At 55.7% G+C, this 23,132-nt stretch overlaps 1 protein-coding gene and 1 long non-coding RNA gene across 4 annotated transcripts in view; one reads left to right on the forward strand and one right to left on the reverse strand.

Annotated features, from left to right (window-relative positions):
* The first annotated feature begins 327 nt into the window (after positions 1 to 327).
* The window catches only part of CNTFR (ciliary neurotrophic factor receptor), a 38,375-nt gene continuing 15,570 nt past the window's right edge, over positions 328 to 23,132 (forward strand). The window contains exons 1-3 of one of the 3 annotated variants that reach the window (XM_023203298.1): positions 328 to 386; positions 9,293 to 9,403; positions 21,241 to 21,325. In XM_023203298.1, coding sequence (XP_023059066.1) covers positions 21,241 to 21,325 — 85 coding nt within the window. In that variant the 5' untranslated portion in view covers positions 328 to 386; positions 9,293 to 9,403. Of the gene's footprint in view, positions 387 to 735; positions 900 to 9,292; positions 9,404 to 21,240; positions 21,326 to 23,132 lie in introns of those variants that run through there. The other 2 variants (XM_023203297.2, XM_023203299.2) reach the window with 2 other exon arrangements.
* On the reverse strand, positions 7,439 to 22,220 carry LOC111536791. The gene is made up of 5 exons (XR_002729820.1): positions 22,078 to 22,220; positions 20,574 to 20,806; positions 18,891 to 18,988; positions 10,299 to 10,401; positions 7,439 to 8,167 (listed from the first exon to the last, which is right to left on the reverse strand). It is a non-coding gene; the product is annotated as an uncharacterized LOC111536791 (long non-coding RNA).

Below are 23,132 nucleotides of genomic sequence, written 5' to 3' on the forward strand. Positions count from 1 at the left end.
GCAGTAGTAATAGGGGAGGGGCGGAGCCGACTGGCTTCTTCTGGCTTCTTCTGCCCAAAGTGGGGGTTGGGGGTTCTGGCTCGCGTTCCTCTCACGGCGACGCCGGAGGAAGGACCCCGAGAGTTGGCCCGGGGTGTGCCAGGGAGTCGGTGCGAGGCCGTCAGGGCCTGAACGTGCGGGAGTGTGCGCAGGAGAGACCTGGCCAAGGCTGAGAGGGAGAGTGAGTGTGAAGGAGCGATCCCGGGGGTGGGTGCGCGCCCAGCCGCCCTAGGGGAGCGGGCGGAGTGGGTGTGTGTGTGTGCGCGCGCGCGTTTGCGAGACCCGCGGCCGGGGCTGCGCGTGAAGCACGGGGACCACAGCCGTCTGGAGGGCGCGCCCGAGAAAGGGTGAACGCGAGGGGGCCACGCGTGCCAGTGCGGGCGAGTATGCCAGCGGGGGGCCAGAGTGCGTGCCAGTGCCGGGCGAGTGGGAGTGGGGGTTCACAGGCCCGCGCAGGGCGAGCGGGCTGCGTGTGCCAGGAGCGTGAGCGTGCCAAGGCGGGGGCGCGCGGGGCCCGTGGCGGGGATGGGTCGTGGCGCGCGGCCGCGGAGAGACAAGGCAAGAGGGGGAGGGGAGCGAGGGCGCGCGCGGCCGAGCGGGCGCCCGCGGTCACATGGGCGAGGGAAGGAGGGAGGGAACCCGCGAGCGAGGGAGGAGGATGGGGGGGTTAAAGCCGCCGAGCGCCGAAGAGCCGGTGCAGAGCGGGCGGCGGCGGCAGCGGAGGCGGCGGCTCCAGCCGGCGCGGCGCGAGGCTCGGCGGTGGGATCCGGCGGGCGGTGCTAGCTTCGCGCTCCCTGCCTCGCTCGCTGCCGTGGGCGGTCGGAAGGCGCAGCGCGAAGCCCGGTTAGCCCGAGGGCGCGGTGAGTACCCTGCGGCGGAGTGCGCGCGGCCAGACCCTCAGAGCCCGGACTGACCGACAGACCGTGCGCGCGGGAAGAGTGAAGGGACACCCGTGGGCCTACGGCCGAGGGCGACAGGAAAGTTCACGAGAAACTTTGCCTGCAAACTCGGGGGCGGGGGCGCTGGAGAAGCGACCCCCCACGTCCGGGCGCTCCGGGGGTTGGGCGTGGTGGTGGTGGTGGAGCCGGACTGTCGACTAGAGGGAGGTGGCTCCGGCGATTTGTCCTAGTGTCCCTGTTCTCCCCACCCCTCAGCTGCACACGCGGGGTCTGGAAAAATTCCTGGGCTTCAGGGGTTTGTAGTGGCCCCTGCACGCCCAAAGGTGGCTTCTTTCTCGGGCAGAAATCTGGACTTCAGAGCGCCCGGGGATACGAACGGACGGTTGCGCGTCTGCCAGTGCGTGTGTGTCCGTGTGAATCCGCGCGCGCGCGCGCGCTTGTGTGTGTATGCATGTGTGTGTGTGTGTGTGTCGGTCGGCCTCCTCATGGTTTTCTCTTGAGTCCGCCTGGATGTATCTCCATGTAGTGGGTCTCCTCCAATGTGTCTCTTTGTAAGTCTTCCTGGCTTGTGTGAGTCTGCCTATGGTTTATCCCCAAGTGTCTCTTTGTGAGTCTGCTCGTGTGTGTCTCCTCCAGTGCGGCTCAGTGTGAGCCATCCTGGGTGTCCCTGTGTTGCTCCGAGTAGTGTATCTCCGCGTGCGTGGGGGCTGGGCCGTGGGGAGGTCACCAGACGGACAGCTCTCCCTCTCGGCTCCTCTTCTCTCCCGAGCCTCTCCTCCTCTCCTCCACCGTTAGCTCGCTGGCTCCCTTGTCCCCCTCCCCCCTCCAGTAGCTTCAGGCCGGCAGGACTATTTCACGCCTTGTTGAAAATTCAGGATTTTCTTACTCTTTACGTCTAGTCAGTCTCTTTGAGAAGCGTCTGTGTGTGTCTGTGTGCCTGGCAGCTTGTCTGCAACACTTGGTGTGTGTCTGCATGCCGCTGTAGGAGTGTATTTGTAACACTAGTTGTTCTGCCTGTAATACTTGGTGAATTTGTGTCTGTGTCACTGGGGGTGTTTGTATGACTGTGATCACTGAGGTGGTGAATCTGAAATGCTGGGTGTGTCTGTGCATCTGTAGTTGCTGTGTGTCCAAGGAGTCTGAAACACCAGGTGTATTTTTGTGTATGTAACTCTGGGTGTGATGGTGTGTCATTACACGTGTGGGAATGGGGCTTGAACCATTGCATATTCCTAGGGATGTAGGGCTAGCAATGACTTGGGGGCTAGAAGGGCCTAGGTGTCTCAAACTATGCCCCCCTGTCTCCACTGTCACAATCCACACAAATCCTCTCAGCTGGTGCCAGGGGCTCCTGGTCAGCATTGGTGAGATGGAGCTAAGGTTCACACTGTCAGGGCTGATACTCCAACTGAGACCATGAGCCTACACAAAGACTAGGAGTTTAAAGTTCACGCACAGGACTTCTGGGGGCTCTGGAATCCATACTCAGATGCACACTGGGACACTTCAACTCCTTCTAGGGTCTAGGGGTTTACATTCATATGGACTCACACTTACATTTTGGGGCTCATATCCGGGGATACACTTCAGTCCTGGAGTTTCCACATAGACTCACATTGGAACTCTGCTCACACTGGGACCCACACTGGGACTGTAGGCTCATGCTTAGATTCACGGTCTTATCCTTTAGCTTAGATCTACATTGAGACCTAGAGCTCACACCCAGAATCTCACTGGGGTCCTCAGGCTCACACTGGGGCTCACGCGAAGACACAATTCCCGTGTCAGTGACACTGTGTCAGTGACACAGACACAAATTCGCCAAGTATTACAGGCAGAACAACTAGTGTTACAGATACACTCCTACATTCTGGGACTCCGAGTTACAGTCAGACTCGCATGGGGAACATGGGGCTCACATTTGAACTCAAGGACTCACTGAGGACACTGGGGTTCATAGTCAGATTCACACTTCCAAGCTGCGGATCACATTGACTCACACGGGGACCCTGGAGCTTACTCAGATTCACACTAGGACCTTTGGGTTCACACTTAGATTCATATGGGGACTTTGGGGGTCAGACCTCCGTGGGTAACCTAGGGCTCACACAGAGATTCATACCAGGATCTTGGTGACTCCATCAGACTCACGTGAAATCCTGTGACTCACTGAGATTCATATTGGGATCTCAGAACTCACATTCAGACTCACACTAGGATTCTGATGTTCACACTTAGACTTACAAGGGCACTTTGGGGCTCACACTCAGACTTAAAAAGGGACACCAGTGCTCACACTCGGACTCCATATGAGTTACCTTAGCTCATGCTCAGAAGCCCTTACGACCAGGGTCTCACACGCGGACTTACACTAGAACTCTAATGCTTATGCTGACTTGTACAGGAATCCTGAGACTCACAGGCTCACACTTCAGTCCTGGAGCTCACATTCAGACCCACTGGGGTTTACAGTCTGATGCGTGCTGAGACCTGGGCTCATACTCAAACCCATACTTGCATCTTGGAGTTCACACTTAGATGGGACGTTAGACCGTGACACTTAAACTCACACTTTCATCCTGGGCTCACATTCAGATCCACACTGAGATTGTGGCATTCACAATCCCAGTGGAACTTAGGACTCATGGTCAGATATGCCCATGCTTTCCTTTGGTTTGTGGTGAGTCAAATTGGGGCACTTGAGGTGAGGAACAGAGACTGCTACAGGATCTGTCCCCTCCAAAGGTGAGGAGGAGAGAGGATACACATTTGGTCACATCCCTCACATGGGTTGTGGCCTAATGGAGGGGAGTGGTGGTAAAGGCTAACCCAGTCAGATTTCCCTGCTTTCCTTCCATAAGGAGACTAGGCACTTGGTAGGAAAATCTGAGTGGATCGTTGGTACAGGAGTGACATGAACTCTTAGATTCCTCCGTGTGCCATGTCAATGCACACCCATCCCCCTTGAATAGTTTTGGGCATCCCTTCTGTAGTAGAGAAGGCCAGGTGGGGGAAATAAGACTCCTGTCCTCCCAAGACATCTTCCCCGCACCATACACACACATCTCAATCATTCTTAGGATGGGAGGGGTGTGAAGATTGGAGGGAGCAGACCTTGGCTCCTGCGACTGCTCCAGGGTATTGAATCTGTGATTGTAGGAGAGATAACAGCCTCAAATCTGTGGGGAGAAGGTAGCTGGAGGAAGAGACGGGATCCGGGATCCCACGCTCTCTTCTCTTCTCTGCCCTGGCTGGGGAGGGGTAGGGACCACATTATGTTGTGTGTGTCCCACAGTGTCTCTGGGATTGCCTGTTGAGCCCTTATCCTGGCTCCAGGGCATGGCTGGGATTCCCCACTCTGTTCCCCAAAAGAGCAGTAGCCCTGGGGGGCCTAGGTTGCAGCCAGCCCTGGGACTCCAACTCCCCTGGAGACCCTGCCCTGGACTTTGCATGCTCTGCTGCTATGGACATTAGTGGGTGGGGCTGCCTGAGATATGCTGTCTTCCCCCATGGGAGCCCACACAGTAGGGACATGGCCCTGTGTTCCCTCCCAATGCTGAGATGGCTAGGCTGTAACTGCCCCCTGTCCTGAAGGGGACACATGCTCTCCAGCCCCCCTATGGGGGTGGAGGGCTTAGAGGCAAGGCGCCCCTGCTCTCTGCACCCCCATGGCGAGTTGAAGTGTAAATGAAGAGGAAACATATGGAGTGGATTTTCTTTGAAATGCAGATGGGTTGGGGGGGACCATGTGTGCTTGGTTTGGGGGGTCCTGGAGAGCAAGGAGCCTGAGAAGTGAGAACTGACCCCTCCTCTAGACCCACCATTGGGTGTGGGTAGTGGGGGAGGCCTCAGCTTTGTAAACTCCTGTGGTCCTGAGTGACCAAACCCACAAGGGCTCTCGGCTTCCTGTGGGGAGGGGCTGGGAAGGCAAGTGGTCCCTGGGGATGGAGAGCACTGAGGTCATCAATCCCTTTTACCTCTGCAGAGGGCAAAGAGAGTCCCAAAGCACAGAGCTGTGCCTGGTTAGAGGTCACCAGAGCTAGGCACTCTGTGGGTCAAGGGGTGGAAGGAGGAGCTGGAGCAGATGTTGAAGAAGAGTTAGACCCTGCTGCTCTGGGCAGCCAGCTTCCAAAAGCTGGGACTAGAACTACAGTAGCAGGAACTGAAATTAAACTATGGTAGTGACTTGTATTCAGCTTGAGGGCCCGTCTTGAGTTTAGGAGCAAGCTGAAGAGTCCTTAGCCTGTAGGAGGACAGGTTTCTCCAGACCCAGGGCAGTCAGTGTGCCCCACCATATAGCCTACTTGTACTTTCCCCACGTGACACTCACTAAGGTTGCATAGTAGTTGCCTGTGAGGTCTGTGTGACTCAAGGACTGGATCTACCTTGTTCACCCTGTACCTGCCTGCTCTTGGCACAAACCTTGTACACCATAGGAAGGCATTCTTGTGTAAACAATAATACGTCTTTTTCTTTCTCATTGGACCAAATGCTCCCTGTGGGCAGGACCATGTGCCTGACTCCCTGTACAGTGCCTGGCAGGGAATAAGTGCTCAATAAATGTTGAAGCATGAATCACTGAGTGGGACAGATCGTGGGGAGAAGGAAGCTCCTGAGATTTGTGGTTTGAGACCCAGCATCCCCTGTCCTACACCCCTGTTTGGCTCAAAGGAAGACTGGTTTGCAGGCTAGACTAGAGGAAGGACTTTCCTTCACTCAGGGAAGGAGTGCAGAGGATAGGCCCCTTCCTTGGAAAGGTCTGGACCAGAGGAGGCTGGGGCAGGGTAATCACTGTGATTCTGTGACAGAGGTCAGAGGTCAGCCTGCTCCTTCCCAGCCTCAGGATTTTGCAGAAGGTAAGGTCCTTTTTTCCCTATGTGGTGGTGAACATGCCCCTTACCCTCTCTGGGTGTGGGTTTCTTGGACGAGAAGAGATGGGGTCCATTCCCTCAGGGACCCTCTAACTGAGGGAATGGACCCCACCTCTGACCTTCCAAGGCTGAGCTCTGAGGCTGTGTAGCTGTTGTGGGCACCACAGACTGTCTGTATTGGTTATTAATGCCTGTCTGAGAACACGGGGTTCGGATCCTAAAAATACTCTGTCCAGCCAGAGCCCAGGAGTTGCTGGCGTGGGCCAGTGTGGCAGTGGCTGCATCTTGGTCAGAGAGGAAGGAACACACCCAGCGCCAGGAAAGACTGGGAGAGTGTGTGAATATGGGGAACCTGAGGCAGCACAGGTGAGAGATGCACAACAGAGAGAGCCTTTGTTTTATGTGGAGCAAAGATTTATAAAATTACTAGTCAAATTATGGCAAAATTTAGGGTAATCTGTTATCCTACACTGCAGAGAATTTCCTTCTAAGAGAGTCTGGAGATACATCTGATATCAGAAATAAAAACCAAGTAGTCTGTAGGATTCATTTCAAGACCAGCTTCAGGATGTTCCAAAATAAGAGTGTGGCAAAAAACACAGAAGTATTCCCAACTACCCTTTTCTGACCTACTGCCCTCCTCCTTACCTCTTCAGAGCCCCTCCTTGCAGTCAGAGTTCCAATGAGGGTCTTAAGACTCCCGTTTATAGCTTCCCCCAACTTCTAAATCCCAGGCCTTTGCATAGCCCCTCTCTCCAGAAGGGAGCTGCACAGTGATCCCAAAAAGGCAAGAGGAGCCCAGAGTCAGAGGGAAGATGCCACGTGACCTTGGCCCATGAGCTGACCCTTCTGGGCCCCTCCGTGAAATTGCGGGATAGGGGGCTGGGCCCTGGCCCAGGCCAGGAGAGAAGGCGGTTTTGGCACCCATCCAGGCCCCTGACGTCAGTGACTTTCCAAATAATGGAATCAATATTGGGGGCTGGGGGCAAGCGTGAACCAGGCCCCAGCGATTAGAAACAGATCGGCACAACCCCGCAGCTGATTCTGATAGAGCTGCCTTGGAGAGCTTGGGTGGGAGGCCTGGAAGGAGCTGGACCTGTGGGGGTGGAGTTGAGGGGGTACTCAGGAATGGGCAGGCGGGGCCACCTAGTGTCCAGAGCTCTAGGGTATACAAGTGGGCAAAGATTCGGGCTGTCTGGGATTGGAGTGATGGGGTGAGGGCCCCTGTCCTGGTCCCTTCCTCCTCTGAGCCTACAGGGTTCTGAGGCTAGGTAAAGTTTGTGGAGGGAGTCTTGGCCAGCGAGTGATAAAGAGTGGGCAAGGGGATTTCATCTCTCTGCATCCCAGATGTGGGCCCCTAGGCCATATTAGGGGTCACAAGTTATACCTATGCAGTAGAAGAGTTCTGAATGAGACCTAAGTAAGATGACTTTTTGCTTGGAAGCAAAGGGCATTAATCCAAGATAGGGAGATGGGTATCCTTCCTCAAATTGGGAGTCTGGCCTCCTCCACCAGCTCACATTCTCTCAGCCTCCTAGAGAACAGCAGGTGAGGATGGAGGGGACCATCGGGTCTATTGGGGGCTGGCCTGGCAGCAGCTGACAAAAAACAGGAAGAAGGGCTGGGGGAGCAGCTGTAATTATGGGGCATTTATTATTAATCAGATGAAATTGCTGGAAGCAGCTGGTGTAATGTACGTAGCGATACAGACTCTGCATGCTCCCCCCACAACACGCACACACACATACACACGCCACACACAGCCTGAGCCTTGCCTGCTTTCACAGTCTGTTTCTTGTGAAGGTCAGATGGGTCTATATGTATCTGTCTGCATACTGGAGTGTATCTGTCCGTGTTTTTTCATGTCAGCCTGTACCCTCCTCTACTCCTATTGTCTCCTTTTCTAGCTTTCTCTTTCATTCTTTGGCCTAATGTGTCCCTCTCTGTCTCTGGCTTCCCCTCAATCTCCCTCCCTTTGGGCCTGTCTTGGTGTGGCTGTATCTGTCACTATCAACCAGCCTGTCTCTAATACCTTATTTTAGTTTCTGGCTATCTCTCCCTGGTTGCTGATGTCTCTGCATCTCTGGGCGGGATTGGAAGACGTGGAATCCCTTTCTCATGGTATGTGTTTAGGCATCTGATCATACCTTTGGCAGATATATCTGGGACCTGTTTTCAGGGGAGCAGTTGGACCCTGAGGATCTCCTGGGGTCTTATAGAAGGTAAGGGGTCTTTTGAATGGCTGGAGTCCATAGAAGCAACAGTGGCTTTCAAGATATCCCTGAGTTCAAGGCCAGCTCCTTTACTAACTACCAGTTGTGTGACTTTGGCCAAGCTGCTTCTCCTCAGTTTCAGGATCTGTAAAACACAAACAGGATTACCTCCAAAGCTTTTTTTTTTTTTTTTTTTTTTTTTGAGATAGGGTTTCACTTGATCACCCAGACTGGAGTGCAGTGGCTCAATCTTGGCTCAATGCAACCTTCACCTCTCAGGGTCAAGCGATCCTCCCACCTCAGCCTCAGGAGTAGCTGGAACCACAGGCACGTGCCACCATGCCTGGCTAATTTTTTGTATTTTTGGTAGAGATGGGGTTTCACTATGTTGTCCAGGCTAGTCTCGAACTCCTAAGCTCAGGTGATCTACCTGCTTCAGCCTCCCAAAGTGCTGAGAGTAATACAGGTGTGAGCCACCATGCCCGGCCTTGAAGCTTGTTTTGCTGATTCAGTACCAAAATGTAAATTAAGTACTTATCACAGTGTCTAGGTAACCAAGGACCCTGAACAAGTGATACCTGCTATTATTATTGGGAAAGGCATTGTGCAGGTGGGTGAGAGATCTGCACAGGCAAGTTGGTATAGCAGCAAGGTTTTGGAACTAGATATAGACTCAAATCTAGGCTCTGGAACTGATCAGCTCTGTGGTATAGGGCAAGACCTCCTTGAAGCTCAGTCTCCTTGGCTATCAAATGGGAAGAACAATAAAACCTACCTCATGGAGAAATCATGAAGATTAAGTAAGATAATGCATATAAAGTGCCAAACACAGTTCCTGGCATATAGTAGATGCTCAATAAATCATAGTGGTGATAAGGAAGGGGGTGGTATGATGGTGGTTATTTACACCATGCCTGTGACCCTGTGACTCTAGGATTGTGCATGTGAGGATGCATGTGATATAGAGGTGCCTGTGTGTCTGCGAACTGATTGTATGGGAATTGTGGATTGTCTGTGGGTGTGTATCTCTGTGTTGTATCAGGCCACTGCCTTCTGGCAACCTTTGTGCCTGTGGTTCAGAACCTGAAGTCAGCAAGGGGTGCTAGAAGGGGTCTGTATTACTCTCAACTTTTCTTCTTCCAAATTTTAGCTGCTACCTGCCTCAGTCTCCCCTTCTCACAGTGGGGCTGTGAGTATGGAATGGCCTCTGAGTTGGACTAAGGCCTGTGGCTCCTCTGCGACCTCTGATTTATGCCCTTTGCCCTTCTAGACTCTAGCCTTGTCACCTCATCTTGCCCCCTTGGTTTTGGAAGTCCTGAAGAGTTGGTCTGGAGGAGGAGGAGGACATTGATGTGCTTGGTGTTTGGCCAGTGGTGAAGAGGTAGGTGCCGGGGCCCAGGTGGGGCAGGTCAGTCTCAGGGAATCAGGCAGGTGTAGTGGGGCTGTACGTCTAGGGGACATGAGTGGAGGAGGACCTGAGATGCCTTCCTCTCTTCCCCTGTCCTTTCTTTTTCCAGAGGTTTTGGGCTCAGCATGGCTGAGGCTTTTCATGCTCCCATAATAGGCCTAGAAAGGGAAGAGACTTATCTATTGTCACACAGGCAAGGGCAACACCAGGTTAGGAAACTGGGTTCTATACTAAGGGGGAGCTGAGTCCCAGACATGGGAGTATGTTTCTGTTTCAGTGTGCTCAGGTTTCCTCTCTGCCCCTCCAAACATCTCTCTGGCTTGATTGGAGTAGCTAGGCTTTAAAAAGATGGGACAGGAGGTCAGAAAGTCCAGAATCTTCTGAGGCCAGCTGTGGGGCCGAGCCTGACTCTCCCTGTCTCTCATTCAGACCAGGCAAGGCCCCTGGATTGGCAGCTTGGGGGTGGGGGCATCCAAGGAATCGAGGCATTGGAGCGGAACGGAAAGGCCTATTGTCCAAAACCCGCCAGAGGCCCACAAAGGCCGGCCGGGCTTTTCATCTCAGCTCCCAAACAGACTGGCCATTTTCCCGGCTGGGGGCTGAGGGGGGACTAACCCTTCACAACTAGGACCAGGGTGTTGTTGAGGGCAGAGTGGGGGACCCCAGGCTGACACATAAAAGGGACTTAAGATGGCGCTGGGGCCCAGGAGAGGAGGAAGGGAAGCCTGAGAAGGCTGTAGGGAATTAAGCTTTTCACCCCGCTGTTCCCAGAGGACCCAAGGACATGGGGTATGTATCTGATAGTTCAGAGTAGGATGGGGCTAGGAGATGGATGTACAGAATAAAAGATAATATTTATGGGGGGTACCTTGGGAGCAGTCTGATGGCTTACGTGGAAAGTGGGCTACTGGGCCGCGAGGGCACATAATCCTCTGCAAACTGGGAACACCTTAGGGGAACCAGGATGGGAGCTGGAGAAGAGAAGGATAGTGGTCGGGGAAAGAATGGGCTCCTTGCAGCAAGAAGAACTGAAGCCAGACAGCAGGAGGGACTTCCTGCCAGTGAACAGTAGCTCAGATGCCCTGACCCTCTTCCTGGGGATCTCAGAGGATTGCCTCAGCGAGCAGGGGAGCTGGAGAACACCCCAGGGGCTCAGGCTGAGGCAGCTTCTGTGGGGGCCAAGGAGGAGGAGGAGGCCAGAGAGGGAGGACTTGGCAGTTCTGTGCACCCTCCCCCAGCCAGCACCTCCAGCACCATTTTAAAAACAGCTTTTTAATTTAACAAAGTGGATGAAAAACTGTTTTCGGAAATAAAGAATATCTGCTGTCTCCCAGGCTAGCACTCAGCCCTTGTGGAGAGCCTCTCTCTGGGTTTCTCCCTGCTGCCCATGGTTCCTTTCCTCCTTGTCTCTCTGTTTGTTTGTTTCTGCTCCTCAGCCCCCCAACTTCCTTTGGCCTCCCATCACCCTTTCTCTCTCCATCACCCTCTCTCTCTCCATCTCAGCCTCCGTGGGAGCCTCACCCTCAGTGTCTTATCTCGATGGTATCTCTGCATTTCCTTCTGTCTCTCCTCTCCCAGTCTCTCTCTTCTAGGGCCCATCTCTCTTTCCTGATTTGTCTCTGTCTCCCAGCCTGTCTCAATCTCTGTCTCTCCACCCCCCTCCTTCTCCCCCAACCCCAGCTCTAAATGGGTCTATTTAAAACGCCCGACGCTGCCAAGTCAGAAAAGCGTCTCCTGATAAAGCGCATTAGGCAGAGGGATGGAGGAGGGGGAGGAGGGAGCGGCGGGCGGAGGGATTGATCCAAGCCCGTAACCCCATTAATCAGGCAGCGTGGATCCCCCTCCCTCCCCCATTCCAGCCCCTTTTGAGCTAAAAGCCCCTTAAATATTTATCACCCCTCCCCCACGAGGGCGAAGGGAGGGGTGTATGGCACTTGGTGTGAGCATCCCGAGCTGTCTGGTGCCCCCGACCCCACGTGCGTGTGCACGTGTGCGTGTGCTCATGTGTATGTGTACGGGTGTGCACACCTGACAAGCCCAGGGTCCAGCGACCAACCTGCCCCTCACCCTCTGGGCAGCCTGGTCCCTCCCTGGAGACCCTAGGAGTTGCCCTGCTCCTGCCCCTCCTGAAGGGGGACGTGGGGTCCTCATCCCAAATACAGAAGGTCACTGGAGCACGGGTGGCATTGCACTGTCATTCCCAGAGGGCAGGATGGTGAGCCTGGGGTTCAGTTTCCAGATTCTCCCAAATTCCCAGCACTGGAAGTAACTTGGGGAATAGAGTTGGGGCCCCGTGCTTCTAAAGTAAGCAACTTGGAAGGCTGGCTGAAGTTCCTGCTTTATCCTCAGAGGGCAGGACTAGGACCTGGAATAGGACCTGGGGGTAGGCTGGGAGCCTCCGTGCTCTAAAAAATGTGGGAAAGTGAGCTGGGCCTTGGGAGGGAGCGGTCACCCTGGGAGGAGGAAGGTAGCCCGGAGCTGGGGCCGGGTCCCACATCTCTCACCGCTTGCTGATAGCCCCAGGCAGCAGAGGTCAGCCCTGAGACCGGCAGTGGTCTGCCCGAGTTGGCCTGCGGCAAATTCTCCTTGGCCGGGGAAGGGAGGCCCTGGCCGCCCCTGGGTGTGGAGTGGGGCCTGGACCGGAGCGGGGAGGGTCCCTTCTGCCTCCCCTCCCCCAGCATCAAGTGCCACATCTCCTCCTGACTCAGACAATTAGATTCAAAGGATGACCTCACTGCATGCCGTCCCTCACTCTCCCTCCGCTAGCTCGCTTGCTCGTTCGCTTGCAGCGCGCTCCTTCCTCCCCTCCTCCTGGCCCGCTTGCCTGGTCGCTCACTCGGGGCTCGGCCCTCGTCGCTCACCGCGCGGCCCGGCCCCTCGCCCACCCGCCCGCCAGGACCGCTGTGGGGGCTGCTCCTGCCTCCCGGGTCGTTGCGGCTGCCCGGGCCCCAGCCCCGCAGACCCGATGCCCGCAGGCGGGCAGGCGGACCCACGGAGCGCCGGAGGCACCGACGGGGCGCCTGCGTGGGGACCCAGGTCAGTGGCCGCAGGGCTGGAGGACTTGTCACCCCCACCGCCGCGACGCCCCCGCCCCGCGCCCACCCGCCAGCCCGCCCAGCCCGCCTCGGCGCTTCCCGCTCCTTTCTCGGCCCCCGCCCCCCGCGGCTGCTCTGCGCGCTCCCCCTGCCAAGCTGTCTCTCTTCTCTTCTCTTTCTCTCCCCCCAGCCCGCCTGCCTCTGCAGCCGGTGGGAGGGACTGGGACTTCCTGAGGTCCCAGGGATGGGGCCGGGGCCCATTGGCTGCAATCGGACCAGGCCTCTGAGAGGGGAGGGGGCTCTGGCTGTGTCCATCGGCCTGGGGGAGGGGACCACCGCCTGAGTGGAAGGGGGGCTACAGAGAGAGAGGCCCAGGGTGTGGGGGTGACATCTAGACAGAGGGGATGAGCTCCTGATATCTTTCTTTTCTCACATCCTGTGGGCCTCTTGCCTGGTTTAATTTGATCCCCAAAGCCTGGCTTCATTTGTCCACACCTCCTAGCTAACTTTAGTCCCCAGTGCCTGGTTTCATTTGTCCCCGCTGCCCGCTTCCCCGAAGTCCCTATCACCTGGCTTTATGGCGTTACCCCTGCCTGGTTTCTTTAGGTCCTGCCTGGCTTCCATGGAGTCAAGGCTCCTTTTAGGATGGAGGCATCAGGGCCCCAGCTACACCTGGAGTGGCAAGTGGCAAGGATGTCCGCAGCATTGCCGATCTTTCCTGGGCTGGGGCCTGGCCAGCACAGCCTGGATTCCATTCTGCCTGGACAGCGACTCCGCGTCTACTCCTCCAGTGATGGGGGCGGGGCTCAGGGTCCAAGGACACCTTAGGACTCTCCTCCTCAGTGGTTAGTTAGAGGAGCACCCGCTCGCTCTGCCTGCGCCCCCCCCCCCCCATGCTAGGCATCTGCCCTACCTCTCTGTGGGCTGCCAGTGATGCCAGGGCTTTGGTGGGGGCTGGGGGGCTGGAGTGGAGGTCCCAACTCCTTCCCCTCTCCTGCCCCTTCTGCAGCCAGGCCAGACATCGGGGTGCCCGCTAGACAGATATGGGCATATAGAGGTTTTGAAGAGGCCTTGGGATCACACAGCAGATAGCTAGGCTGAGAGCTGCTGCTGATCCTCATCGTGGCGCAGAGAGGGTGATGAGGGGAGGCAGCAAGGGCCTGGGGAGTTGGCTGGTTTCTGGGCCTTTCTGGCTCTTGCCAATTCCAGTGCCACCATCTGTCTCCCCCAGGTACTTCCTTCACCTCTTCTGTATGGAGTGGATCTCCCTTCTTCCCCTAATGATGTTGAAAGCAGGGTTTGGGGAAGAAGGAGCTGCCTGGGGAATAATCATCTATTTAGGGACCAACAAAGTATTTCCTTTCCTTTTCTTTCCTGCCCTAGGCCACCCTAGGCTTTCTCTCCCTCCCCTCAGGCACAACTAGGCAACCTGAGGTCCTGGCACAGTGTGGCTGTTCAGGGTGTGTATGTGGGTGTTTCCCATTGCCGGTGTCAGGGCGTGAGGGGCCAAGGGCGACTGGGGGCCCTGAGCTTCTGGAGGTGTCTGTGTGGAAGGTTGACTGTTTGGAGTGTGTGATGGTATCCATATGTGAGACCATGGCTGTGTGAGGGAGTCTGTGTGTGAGAGTGTGACTGTAATGTGTGTGTGCACGCACACCAGCATGTACGGGGCTGTGGGAGTGGGTATCCATGTGGGAGGCCCTGATGTGTGGCCACGATGGTAGGCTCTGAATGCCAGTGTCTGCAAAAGGCCGCCTGGGTGTGTCCGTGAAGCTCTGGTCCTGTGTGTCTGGGGAGGCGGGGGCTTTGAGAGCTCTGCCGGGTGTAGTGAGAGCCCAAGTGTGTGCTCTGTCTTAGGATGAAGTGAGCACTGGGCGCTGTGTGGCCTGAGTGGCTGGTGTGTGAGCATGTGTGTGCGTGTACTCATGCCTGTGTTTACCCATCAGGAACAGATTGCTCTGGCTTCCTCACTGTGAGGAGGGGAGGAAAGGGGAGGAAGGATGGCTTGGTCTTGCCCAGCAGACCGGAAAGCTCCTCAGAAGTAGCGTGCATGGTGCACGTGCACGTTAGGGGGCAGAGAGAACAGAACACAGAAGACATTCGAAGCTTCTTTTCCCCCCACCCAACTCTGGCTCTGTCAGAACGACCAGCTCCAGGTTTTTTTTTGTTATAAGCCAATGCATCACATGCACTGCTGCCCCCACTCCCCGGGGTGTGTGTGTGTGTGTGTGTGTGAGCTTGCATGCATGGACCTCTGTGTGTGGATTCAAGGGTGTGTCTGCACCATAGCAGTGATGGGTCCAGGGGTGGGTGTGGTAGGAGATGCTGAGGCAAATAGGTCTTTGTCCCAGTCTCCAACTCTGGAAAGCCATTCTGTCCATCCTTGTCTCCATGGGGGGCCCTGCCTTGCAGCCTCCTTCCTGTCCCTGGCATCCACTTCGGGCCTTTCCCTATCCCATCCCCCCTGCTAAGGGAAGTCTTAGTCAACCCTATTGCTCTGCCCATCCCCTGCCTTTCATGGAGTTTTTCCAGCTGTCTAACATGCTGCAGCATTCTGTCCCTCCGAGAAGAGCAGCACTCCGCTCCCCACAGACTTAACCTGACTGGAGTGTGTGCCTTTCCTGGGTGGAGGGGGCCTCCTGATTCTTGTGGAATCCAGAAGAGACTGGACTGGGGTTGGGGGCTGGGGGATTTGGCACCAGTGCCTCAGGTTCTGTGAAGCTCTCCAGAGCCTATGTATCCAAAGGGAGGATATGAACTTATCTGCCCCTTCCTCTTCTCCATTCAAGAGGAAGGGGACTGGACCAGATGACTTCTGAGAGTAAAAGCCCAGGCCTTCTGCATCTAGAGGGCTACTTAAGCACAGGCCTGCATGTATGTGCATATACAAGCCCATGCACAGGTCACCAGGCAACACGCAGTGCTCCAAGTGGGCCTTCACATGTGGGCACAGGCTGGTGACAGATTCCCATCTCCCCAGGATGCCTCCCCATCTGCCCAGCCAGACCTATCATGGAAGGGCCCCAGGGTCCCCCAACAACACGCCTGCACACACGTGCAGCAGGGCACGCACATGCTGATCTCAGGGTCCCCATGGTGCAAAAGGCTGGGAGTGGGGGTTTTGAGCACTCAGAGTCCAGGCCGCTGCCAAAATCCATCGGAATCTTGTCCCCCCCAGGCCTCCATCTCCGGCTGTGGAGGTCACAACAGCAGGTGCGGATACCCACCCCCCCCAACTCACTCAATTGGGCCGCCTCCTTTTCCACAGCCTCAGCCAGCGTTGAGAGCTGGGGGACCGCTCCCCCTGCCTCCCTCCTGGCCCCCTCCTACTGGTGCTTGGCTTATCCTGCCCCCTTCTAAGGAGGAGGACGGGGCCTAAGCTTGGGTAGGGTCCTTTCCCCTGAGGACTGAGGCTTGCCCCTGGTGTGGGTGGGGACATGGTAGCCCAGGAGGAGGTAAAGCTTGAATCCTGAACCCAGGCACAGCTTGGAGCCCTATGCCACTTGGGGTGGGGTCTCTGAGAGAGCTGAGAGAAGAGGCAGGTCTGGATTCAGAGAGGAGGGAAAAGAGAAAAGAGAAGGGGCTAGAGACCAGAGATTCAGAGATAGGAGGGAGAAACACCGTAGGGAGTGGGAGCCTGCCCGCCTATGGCCAGCCAGCCCCAGCCCACGAGCTGGCCCCTGACCTAGGCCCGCCCCTCCCTGGTGGGGGGCCTGCTGGGCCAGCTGCCAGGGGCCAGGCCTCCCTCCTCAGCCTGGTCCCCCCACCCCCCAAGCCTCTGGACTGCTCAGGCCTCTGCCCCCGCCCCCACCGCCCACGCTGTCCAGGCTGCCTAGGCCTGGTGGGATCTGGGGGCCTCCCAGCCTCAGCCCCTCCTCCCCGTCCTGGAGCTTCCCGCCTGCCCTTACTGTCTCTTCCAGGCTCTCCCTTAGCTAGTACTGTTCCTCCCTGCCCACCATGTCCTTGTCCCTGTCTTTGCCCCCGCTCTGTCTCTCATGTCCTTCTCCATCTCCGAGTCTATGTATCTCTCTTTCTCTGCTCCAACGTAATTCCTCTGCAGGTCTGAGGCTTCTAGAGTCCCCAGGCGTTTGAATCAGTGAGTCCATGCTGTGTCCTATGTTCTTGCCTCATTCCTGAGATGGGTCCTCTAGGCTGCTGTGGGGAGAGGTGAAGGAGATGAGGCCCCAGGATAAAAGGTGCCTTTTCCCCTCACTGTGGGATTCTGGAGTCTGGGCTATGGGAGTCAGAGAGGGGACCGGAAGCTGTGGGGAGTCCCCTCCGCTCTGTGCTGGGCCAGATGCCCTTATCAGATGGATGTTCTGAACCCACCCTGATCCCTGGCAATGGAGGGAGTCCATCTGGTGACCTTCTCTGGATTTCAATTCCCTGCCTCGGAGATGGAACAATAACCTTGCTTTGAGGTCACTTGTTTTGAGGCCTCCCTGATCATTCATTGTCAAGGCAAGACTGAGCCTACCTGACCCTCAGCATGCCCACAGCAACCCAAACCCTGAAGTTCACAACACACTATTACAGATCAACACGCACACACAATTATAGCTGAAACGCAGTTAGTGGTGCTCATTATCCCCCACCCTGACCTGATGGTGGCAGGACTTCCCCAGGGTTGGCCTTCTACAATCTAAACTGCTGTCTGTGATTCTGCAGGGATAAATAGAGGCTTTCCAAAACTCACCTCCTTTCCCCAGGTTCTACCCTCAACTGGGCATGGGGTGAGGGGAGGGGCACAGGGCAACTGGAACATTGATGGGACTGGCAAGACGGTTCTTGGGTCTGGGGTCCTAAGCCAGATTCTTAAACTGGGTAATAGAGGTTCCTGACCTGGAGCCTGTCATAGTGTCTGTCAGTGTTACTGATGGCGGCTGTCAGACTCCAGGGGTGCCAGTATTACTGTGGACTAGTATCATTCTGTGAGACTGTTACTGAGTCCATCAACATCGCTGTGTCACTGTGTTGATGTCACCGTCAGTGTTACTCTATGTGATGGAGTCTCATTGCATCTTTGATTCTGAGGCTGCTGTCACTGTGACTGTGTCATTGTCAACCGGTATCATTGCCCTGTTTGTTGGTGTCAATGTATGTGACTGTCACTCACTGCATTATTGTCATTGTGGTGACTGTCAACATCCCTGTGTGTCATTTTCAACGGTACAACTGTGTCATTTTCAATGGGCGTTGTTATTATTGTGTAATGGTGTCTTTATGCCACAGCGGGACGATGGCAGTAAGTTGGGACCCCAGAATTTGACTCTTAATGTGTTACCTGTGTGGGAGTAATGATGACACTGGGGTTCTGTGCTGGGATAGGTGCAAGGACCCTTGTGCTGACAAGGGATTCAGGGGCTTCTGGGCGCTGGGCTCCTTTCTTGCTTATGGGGTACCCCCTCTGTTCCCTCCTCATTCTGGGGCTGACCTCTTCGAGGGGCTGATAGGAAGCCTGGGCCAGTTTGCATAGCCCTTATCTGGGGCTCTATGGATTCATCCTGCAGATCTATCCCAGATCCACAGGGTGTGGACCTGGAAAATTCCCAGGAAAGATGCTCTTTACCCTGGGATGGGTGGCCTGGAATGAGCCAAGGCAGGACGGAGGTGTGTCCTGGATGCCTCTGGCCTCAACCTCCGACCTGGGCAGTGGGCCCAGTGGGAGTCTGAGGAAAGGGGGAAGTGACACTGGCCTGGGGCTTTCTGGATCTGCAGGGCAGGGGCAGGGATGGGGTTTCACCCTTGTCCGCTAGGGGCTGGGGTCCTGGATCCCCAGCAAGAATCCTTCCAGCCTCCAGGAGAGCCCTGCTCTTGCCTCACATAGCATTGACCACCATCCCATCCTCCTTTGTGCTAGAGGAGCTGGGCGGGCCACGGAGATGCTCTAGGGTGGGCAGAGACCCTGCCAGGGGTCTCCTCCCTTCTCTCTGGATCTGTCCCTCTGCCCTTGAGTCTCTGCCCATCTCCTCTGTGCCCCATCTTTCCCCCTGCGTCTCTTCTATTTCTTCCTATCTTAGCCTCTCCTTGTCCCTCTGGGTCTCCACTCAGAGCTCCTTCTCTCTCCCTGCCTCTTGTTTCCCTTTCCTGAGTCTCTCCCTTTTCTGGGTGCCCCCAACTCTGCAGTGTCTGTCTTGGCACCCCACCCCCACTCTGCAGCACTCACTCTCAGCAGCGCCCGTCTCCCGTGGCTGCAGCCCTGTTGGCCCAGGGCCCGGCCCTTACAGTAACTCATCGGGCTGATGGAGGCGACTTTGATGAAGAAGCCACCCCTCCCCCTGCGGGGGCCTGAGTGTGTGTGTGTGAGTGTGTGTGCGCGTGCACGCATGCACGTGGGAGTGTGTGCTTGTGTGGACCCGGAGGGAGCTGGGAGTAGAGGCCATCCGTTCCTCCTCTCCCTGAACACTCCCATCCTTGGATCTAACCTCAGCAGCTCCGCCTGCTCTTCTGCCTGACCATGCCCTGGTTCCTGCTCCCATGTGGTGGGCAATGGGCCTGGGACTGAGGCGGAGGATCTTCCTGGCTGTGAGGAAAAAGACATGGACAGATGGCAGAGGCAGTGGGGGAGGGTCTGAGGGCGACTGGCCAGGGCTGAGGTCAGGGAACCAGGTAGGCCTCTGGCTGCTGGTCTCTTTTTCTCTCTCTTACACCACCTCTGAATTCAGGCAGTCCTGGGTTCTTTTCCTGGCTCCACCGCTTGCTGACTGTAACTTTGGCCATTGTCTTAACCTCCTAGGCCTGAGGAGTAGCTGAAGAGTGGGGAGGGGCTGAGGATCAGAAGGAGCCAGGCCAGGTGGTAGCTAAGGCTCCAGGAGTCACTGATGTGCAAAGAATAGCTGGGGCCACTTGGGACACAGAAAGATTTGCTGTGCCAGGGAGGGACAGTCAGGGCACCTGTGGCTGTAACAGGGAGGAAAGGAAAAGCAGGCTCAGAGGAGGGGACTTTCCTGGAGAAGGTCAAGGGTAGCAAAAGGCAGGCAGGAGCCCTCTCCCACAGGGAGCCCCAGGAAGTCCGTTGCTCTCCAACCTCTCCGCAGCTGCTTCAGGCTGATACCCACATTTGTCTCTGCTATGCTATGTCTGCACCGTCTGGAGCGGAGTCTCTGGCACTTTCTTGGGGTGTATCTGGCACTGCGTCTCTGTCAGTTTCTCTGGCTGTGTGTCTGGCTGTTTCTCTGGCCGTCTTTCTAACGGTGTCTCTGGCAGTGTGTCTGACAGTGTCTCTGGCAGTGTTTGGAGTGGTGTGGATACTTCCTGACTGAGCATCTGGCTGTGGCTCTGGCTCTTTTCTTGAGCTGTTTTTCTGGGTGTATGCCTGTTTGTGTCTATCAGTTTCTCTGGTATTTCTCTGCTTGTGTGTCAGACGGTTTCTCTGGCACTGTTTCTGACAGTGTCTTAGCTCTCTGGCTTTGTCGCCGACAGCTTCGCTGCCTGTGCTCCTTGCCCGTCCTTCGGCACTGTGTTTGCCTGGGTCTAGCTGAGTCCTTTCCAGTGTTTCTGGCGGGCCCTTTGATTGGGTCGTTGTTCTCTGACCACCTCTTTGGCTGGTTATCTGGTTTCATCTACCTGTCTCTTTGGGTTTGTCTGATGGTCCTTCTAACAGTCTCTGGTGTATCTTCCACTATGTGTGGAGCTGTTTCTTTGGGGTCCTGTCTGGTGGTTTGCGGCAGTGTCCCTGGCCAGCATCTTTGCTGTGTGGCTGGCTGGAATCAGAGGGTGGCCCTGGTTGAGTGTCTGGTAGCATCCCTCAGTGTTTCTCTGGATCTTTGCTTCTGTGTGGTTGATAGTTCTCTCTCCTCAGACTGAAGGTCGGGGGGGTTGTTACATTTGCAGCCTATTTCTGCAGGAAATAATTATTTCCCAGCCATCAAGTGTAGATGTGTGCTGGGGGAGGGGAAGAGAATAGTTGGACTCATCTCAGGAAGTAGGACATCAGGTTGGGGGGCACTAGATCCATCTGGCTTCTGGGGCCATGTCCTGAGTGCATCCTGTGTACTTGCATGGGTGCATGTGGACACTGATGCACACCTACTGGGCTGGGGTTCCCAGGCTCCTAGGGGCACATGGCTGGGGTCAAGGGTGGGCCAGGGTCCCTGACAAGGACTTACATATTAAAATCCTTCATTTTCTCTCGAGCATTGGTGTACAATTACGGAAAAGTCACATCTGACCTGGGTCATGTCCCACTACCCTGACTCGACTGCTCTGAGCTTCCCAGGGCCCAGTGGCAAGGCTCGCCGCAGGGGTGTTGGGGACAGATGATGATCTGAGCGGCTCCGGAGCATCCAGGTTTCAGGCTGTCTCCCCAGGAGCACAGCAGGGGGCTTCCATTCAAAGCAATCTGGAGAAGTACAGACCTCCAATTAAATTAAAACATTACCCTTTCAGTTTACGATGTTTATAGCTAATTAGCTAACCTCACCAGTAAAGTTATTATTATTCTTTTTTTTTAGAAAAATGGCCCTGGCATTACCAATATTCTGTAACTCATTTGCGGTTGACAACGTTGTGTAGCCAGCACTCTTATCGAACAGCAAACCACCATAGGTTGCCTTCTACCATCTTAGCAAACCTTTGCCTACAGATGCCAATAATGTTGCTTTCTATTGCCTGAAAGAAGATCTTGAGCCCCATTAAGAAGGGCATTTTGGGGTCAAGATGCCCTGGCCCTAGGGCTGGGATTTCCCAGTCTTGCCTAAGAACAGGAGGGGCTCCTCAGGACAGTCCTGCCTGGGCTGATGCTGTCCCCTCCCCTACCCTGGTTTCTCCCAACAGATGGCTGCTCCTGTCCCGTGGGCCTGCTGCGCTGTGCTTGCTGCTGCCGCTGCAGTTGTCTACACCCAGAGACACAGTCCACAGGGTGAGTGCTCATGGGAGCCGCCTGCTGACCCCCGTCTCAGAGCTGGACATGAACCCTCACTGGCATAGCTGCATTCTGACACCACCCAAGAGTCTCACACTGGCATTGTCACACATGACCACCCAGAGGGACATGGAGTCATGTGACACTGAAATGCACAGTCCTCCACAGTCACACCTGGGTGGTCGAATGCTGACAGTGTCTCTGGCTTGAGGTGATCTGTCTTCTTACTACGGTGGCATAGGGTACAGGCAGGTGGGATGGGAGTTGGTGGGGGAGGCTGGGGCAGGACCTGTGTATTGTATCTGGGTGAAAGGGGATCTCTCGGAGATTTGTGGGGATGCAGTTGGAGGCACTGATTGGAGACAGTGGGCAAGACTGCAGGTCACCTTCTACCCTCAGCTTCATCCCAGAGGGAGGATAGGGACAGAGAAGGTGGACTGATTGAGAACAAGATGAGGGGACAGGGTAACATGCAGGAGAGAGCTAGTGCACTAAGGAAGGGACAGGTTAGTCAGCTGGGATGGCCACACGGGGGAGAGCTCAGGGCTCAGCCATTGGCAGCCTCCCTGCCCTCCCTCTACCTATTTCTCCAGTGAGGGGCAAGGCCTGCCCACAGCCCACAGGACAAGGAACCGTGTCCCTGCAGGGAGAAACAGGGGCCCTCTTAACTTGACCTCCTGCCCCTCTACTGCACTTGAGGCAGCACCTCAAACAGCAACATCAGCTGAGGGTCTGAACTCAAAACTCACCTCGAACGAGGCTCCCTAAGCTCCCTGCCTGCATGATTCCCACCTCATACTCTGTGTCAGTCGGGTTGGGTGAAAGCAGAGAGGGTGAAGGCCTCTCCAGGAACCAGGCGTGGAGCAGACCCTGGTGGCTGGGCTCTGCCACCCTCAAGGCTGTGAGTAGTGAGTCGAGGCTTCTATGGCCTCTTCTTTATGAGATCAACAGTGAGACCCAGAGAGATCCTGGCCACCCCCAGGGGCATTGACTGGGCACCCCTAGGGCCTGCCAGCAGTCTCTACCTTGTGCCCCCTGGTCCTGGACATAAGGCCACCTGTCTGAGAGTGTGAGATTGTGTTCTTGTGAGGGTGAGAGCGTGTCCTTGTTTGAGTGCATTTCTGTGTGGCTGTATTCTTGTGGGCTGTTCCTCACGTGTGACACTGTCTGTCTGTGTCACATTGCCTGTCTGCATGCCCTTTGTGGGCTGTATCCTTGCGTTTGAGACTGTACTCCACATGTAATTGTATCTCTCTATTTCTCTTTGTGTGTTTGTATTAAACTGTCTCCCTGTGTCCCCGGGGAGAACTGCTGTGCCTCCAGGTGATGGTGCCCTTCTTGTATGTGCACGTGTGATCTCGTATCAGGTGTCACCATCCCTGAAGTGAGACAGTGTCCCTGTGTGACTGTGAACTTGTGACTGTGGCCTTGTGGATGACTGTCCTGCATGTCATGTCCTTCTTCTTTAGGGGTGACTGCCCTTGTTCCTGTGTATGTGGCAAAGTGAAGTTGCTTTAGGATGCCTGGGGGGACTGTTTCTAGCATGTGGTCCCCCTGTGAGCCTGTGTGTGCAGGTGTGAGGGAGCCATCAGCTCTGTCCCTCTGTGTTCTCCATGTCCATGACCTCATCCTGTCTCTGTCTCTCATCCTGGCTTCTAACAACCTTTTCACAGCTGATTCCTTTGGAGCATTTGTCACCGCGTCAGGGCCAAGAACCCCATCCTCCCCCTGCTGCTTGATTTAATTTCTGAAATGGACAGCACATCAGTAGGGGCACCCATGGGGCGGGAGCAGAGCTGTCCAG

Source organism: Piliocolobus tephrosceles, chromosome 14 (genome assembly GCF_002776525.5).
Source record: "Piliocolobus tephrosceles isolate RC106 chromosome 14, ASM277652v3, whole genome shotgun sequence".
Lineage (NCBI taxonomy): Eukaryota > Metazoa > Chordata > Mammalia > Primates > Cercopithecidae > Piliocolobus > Piliocolobus tephrosceles.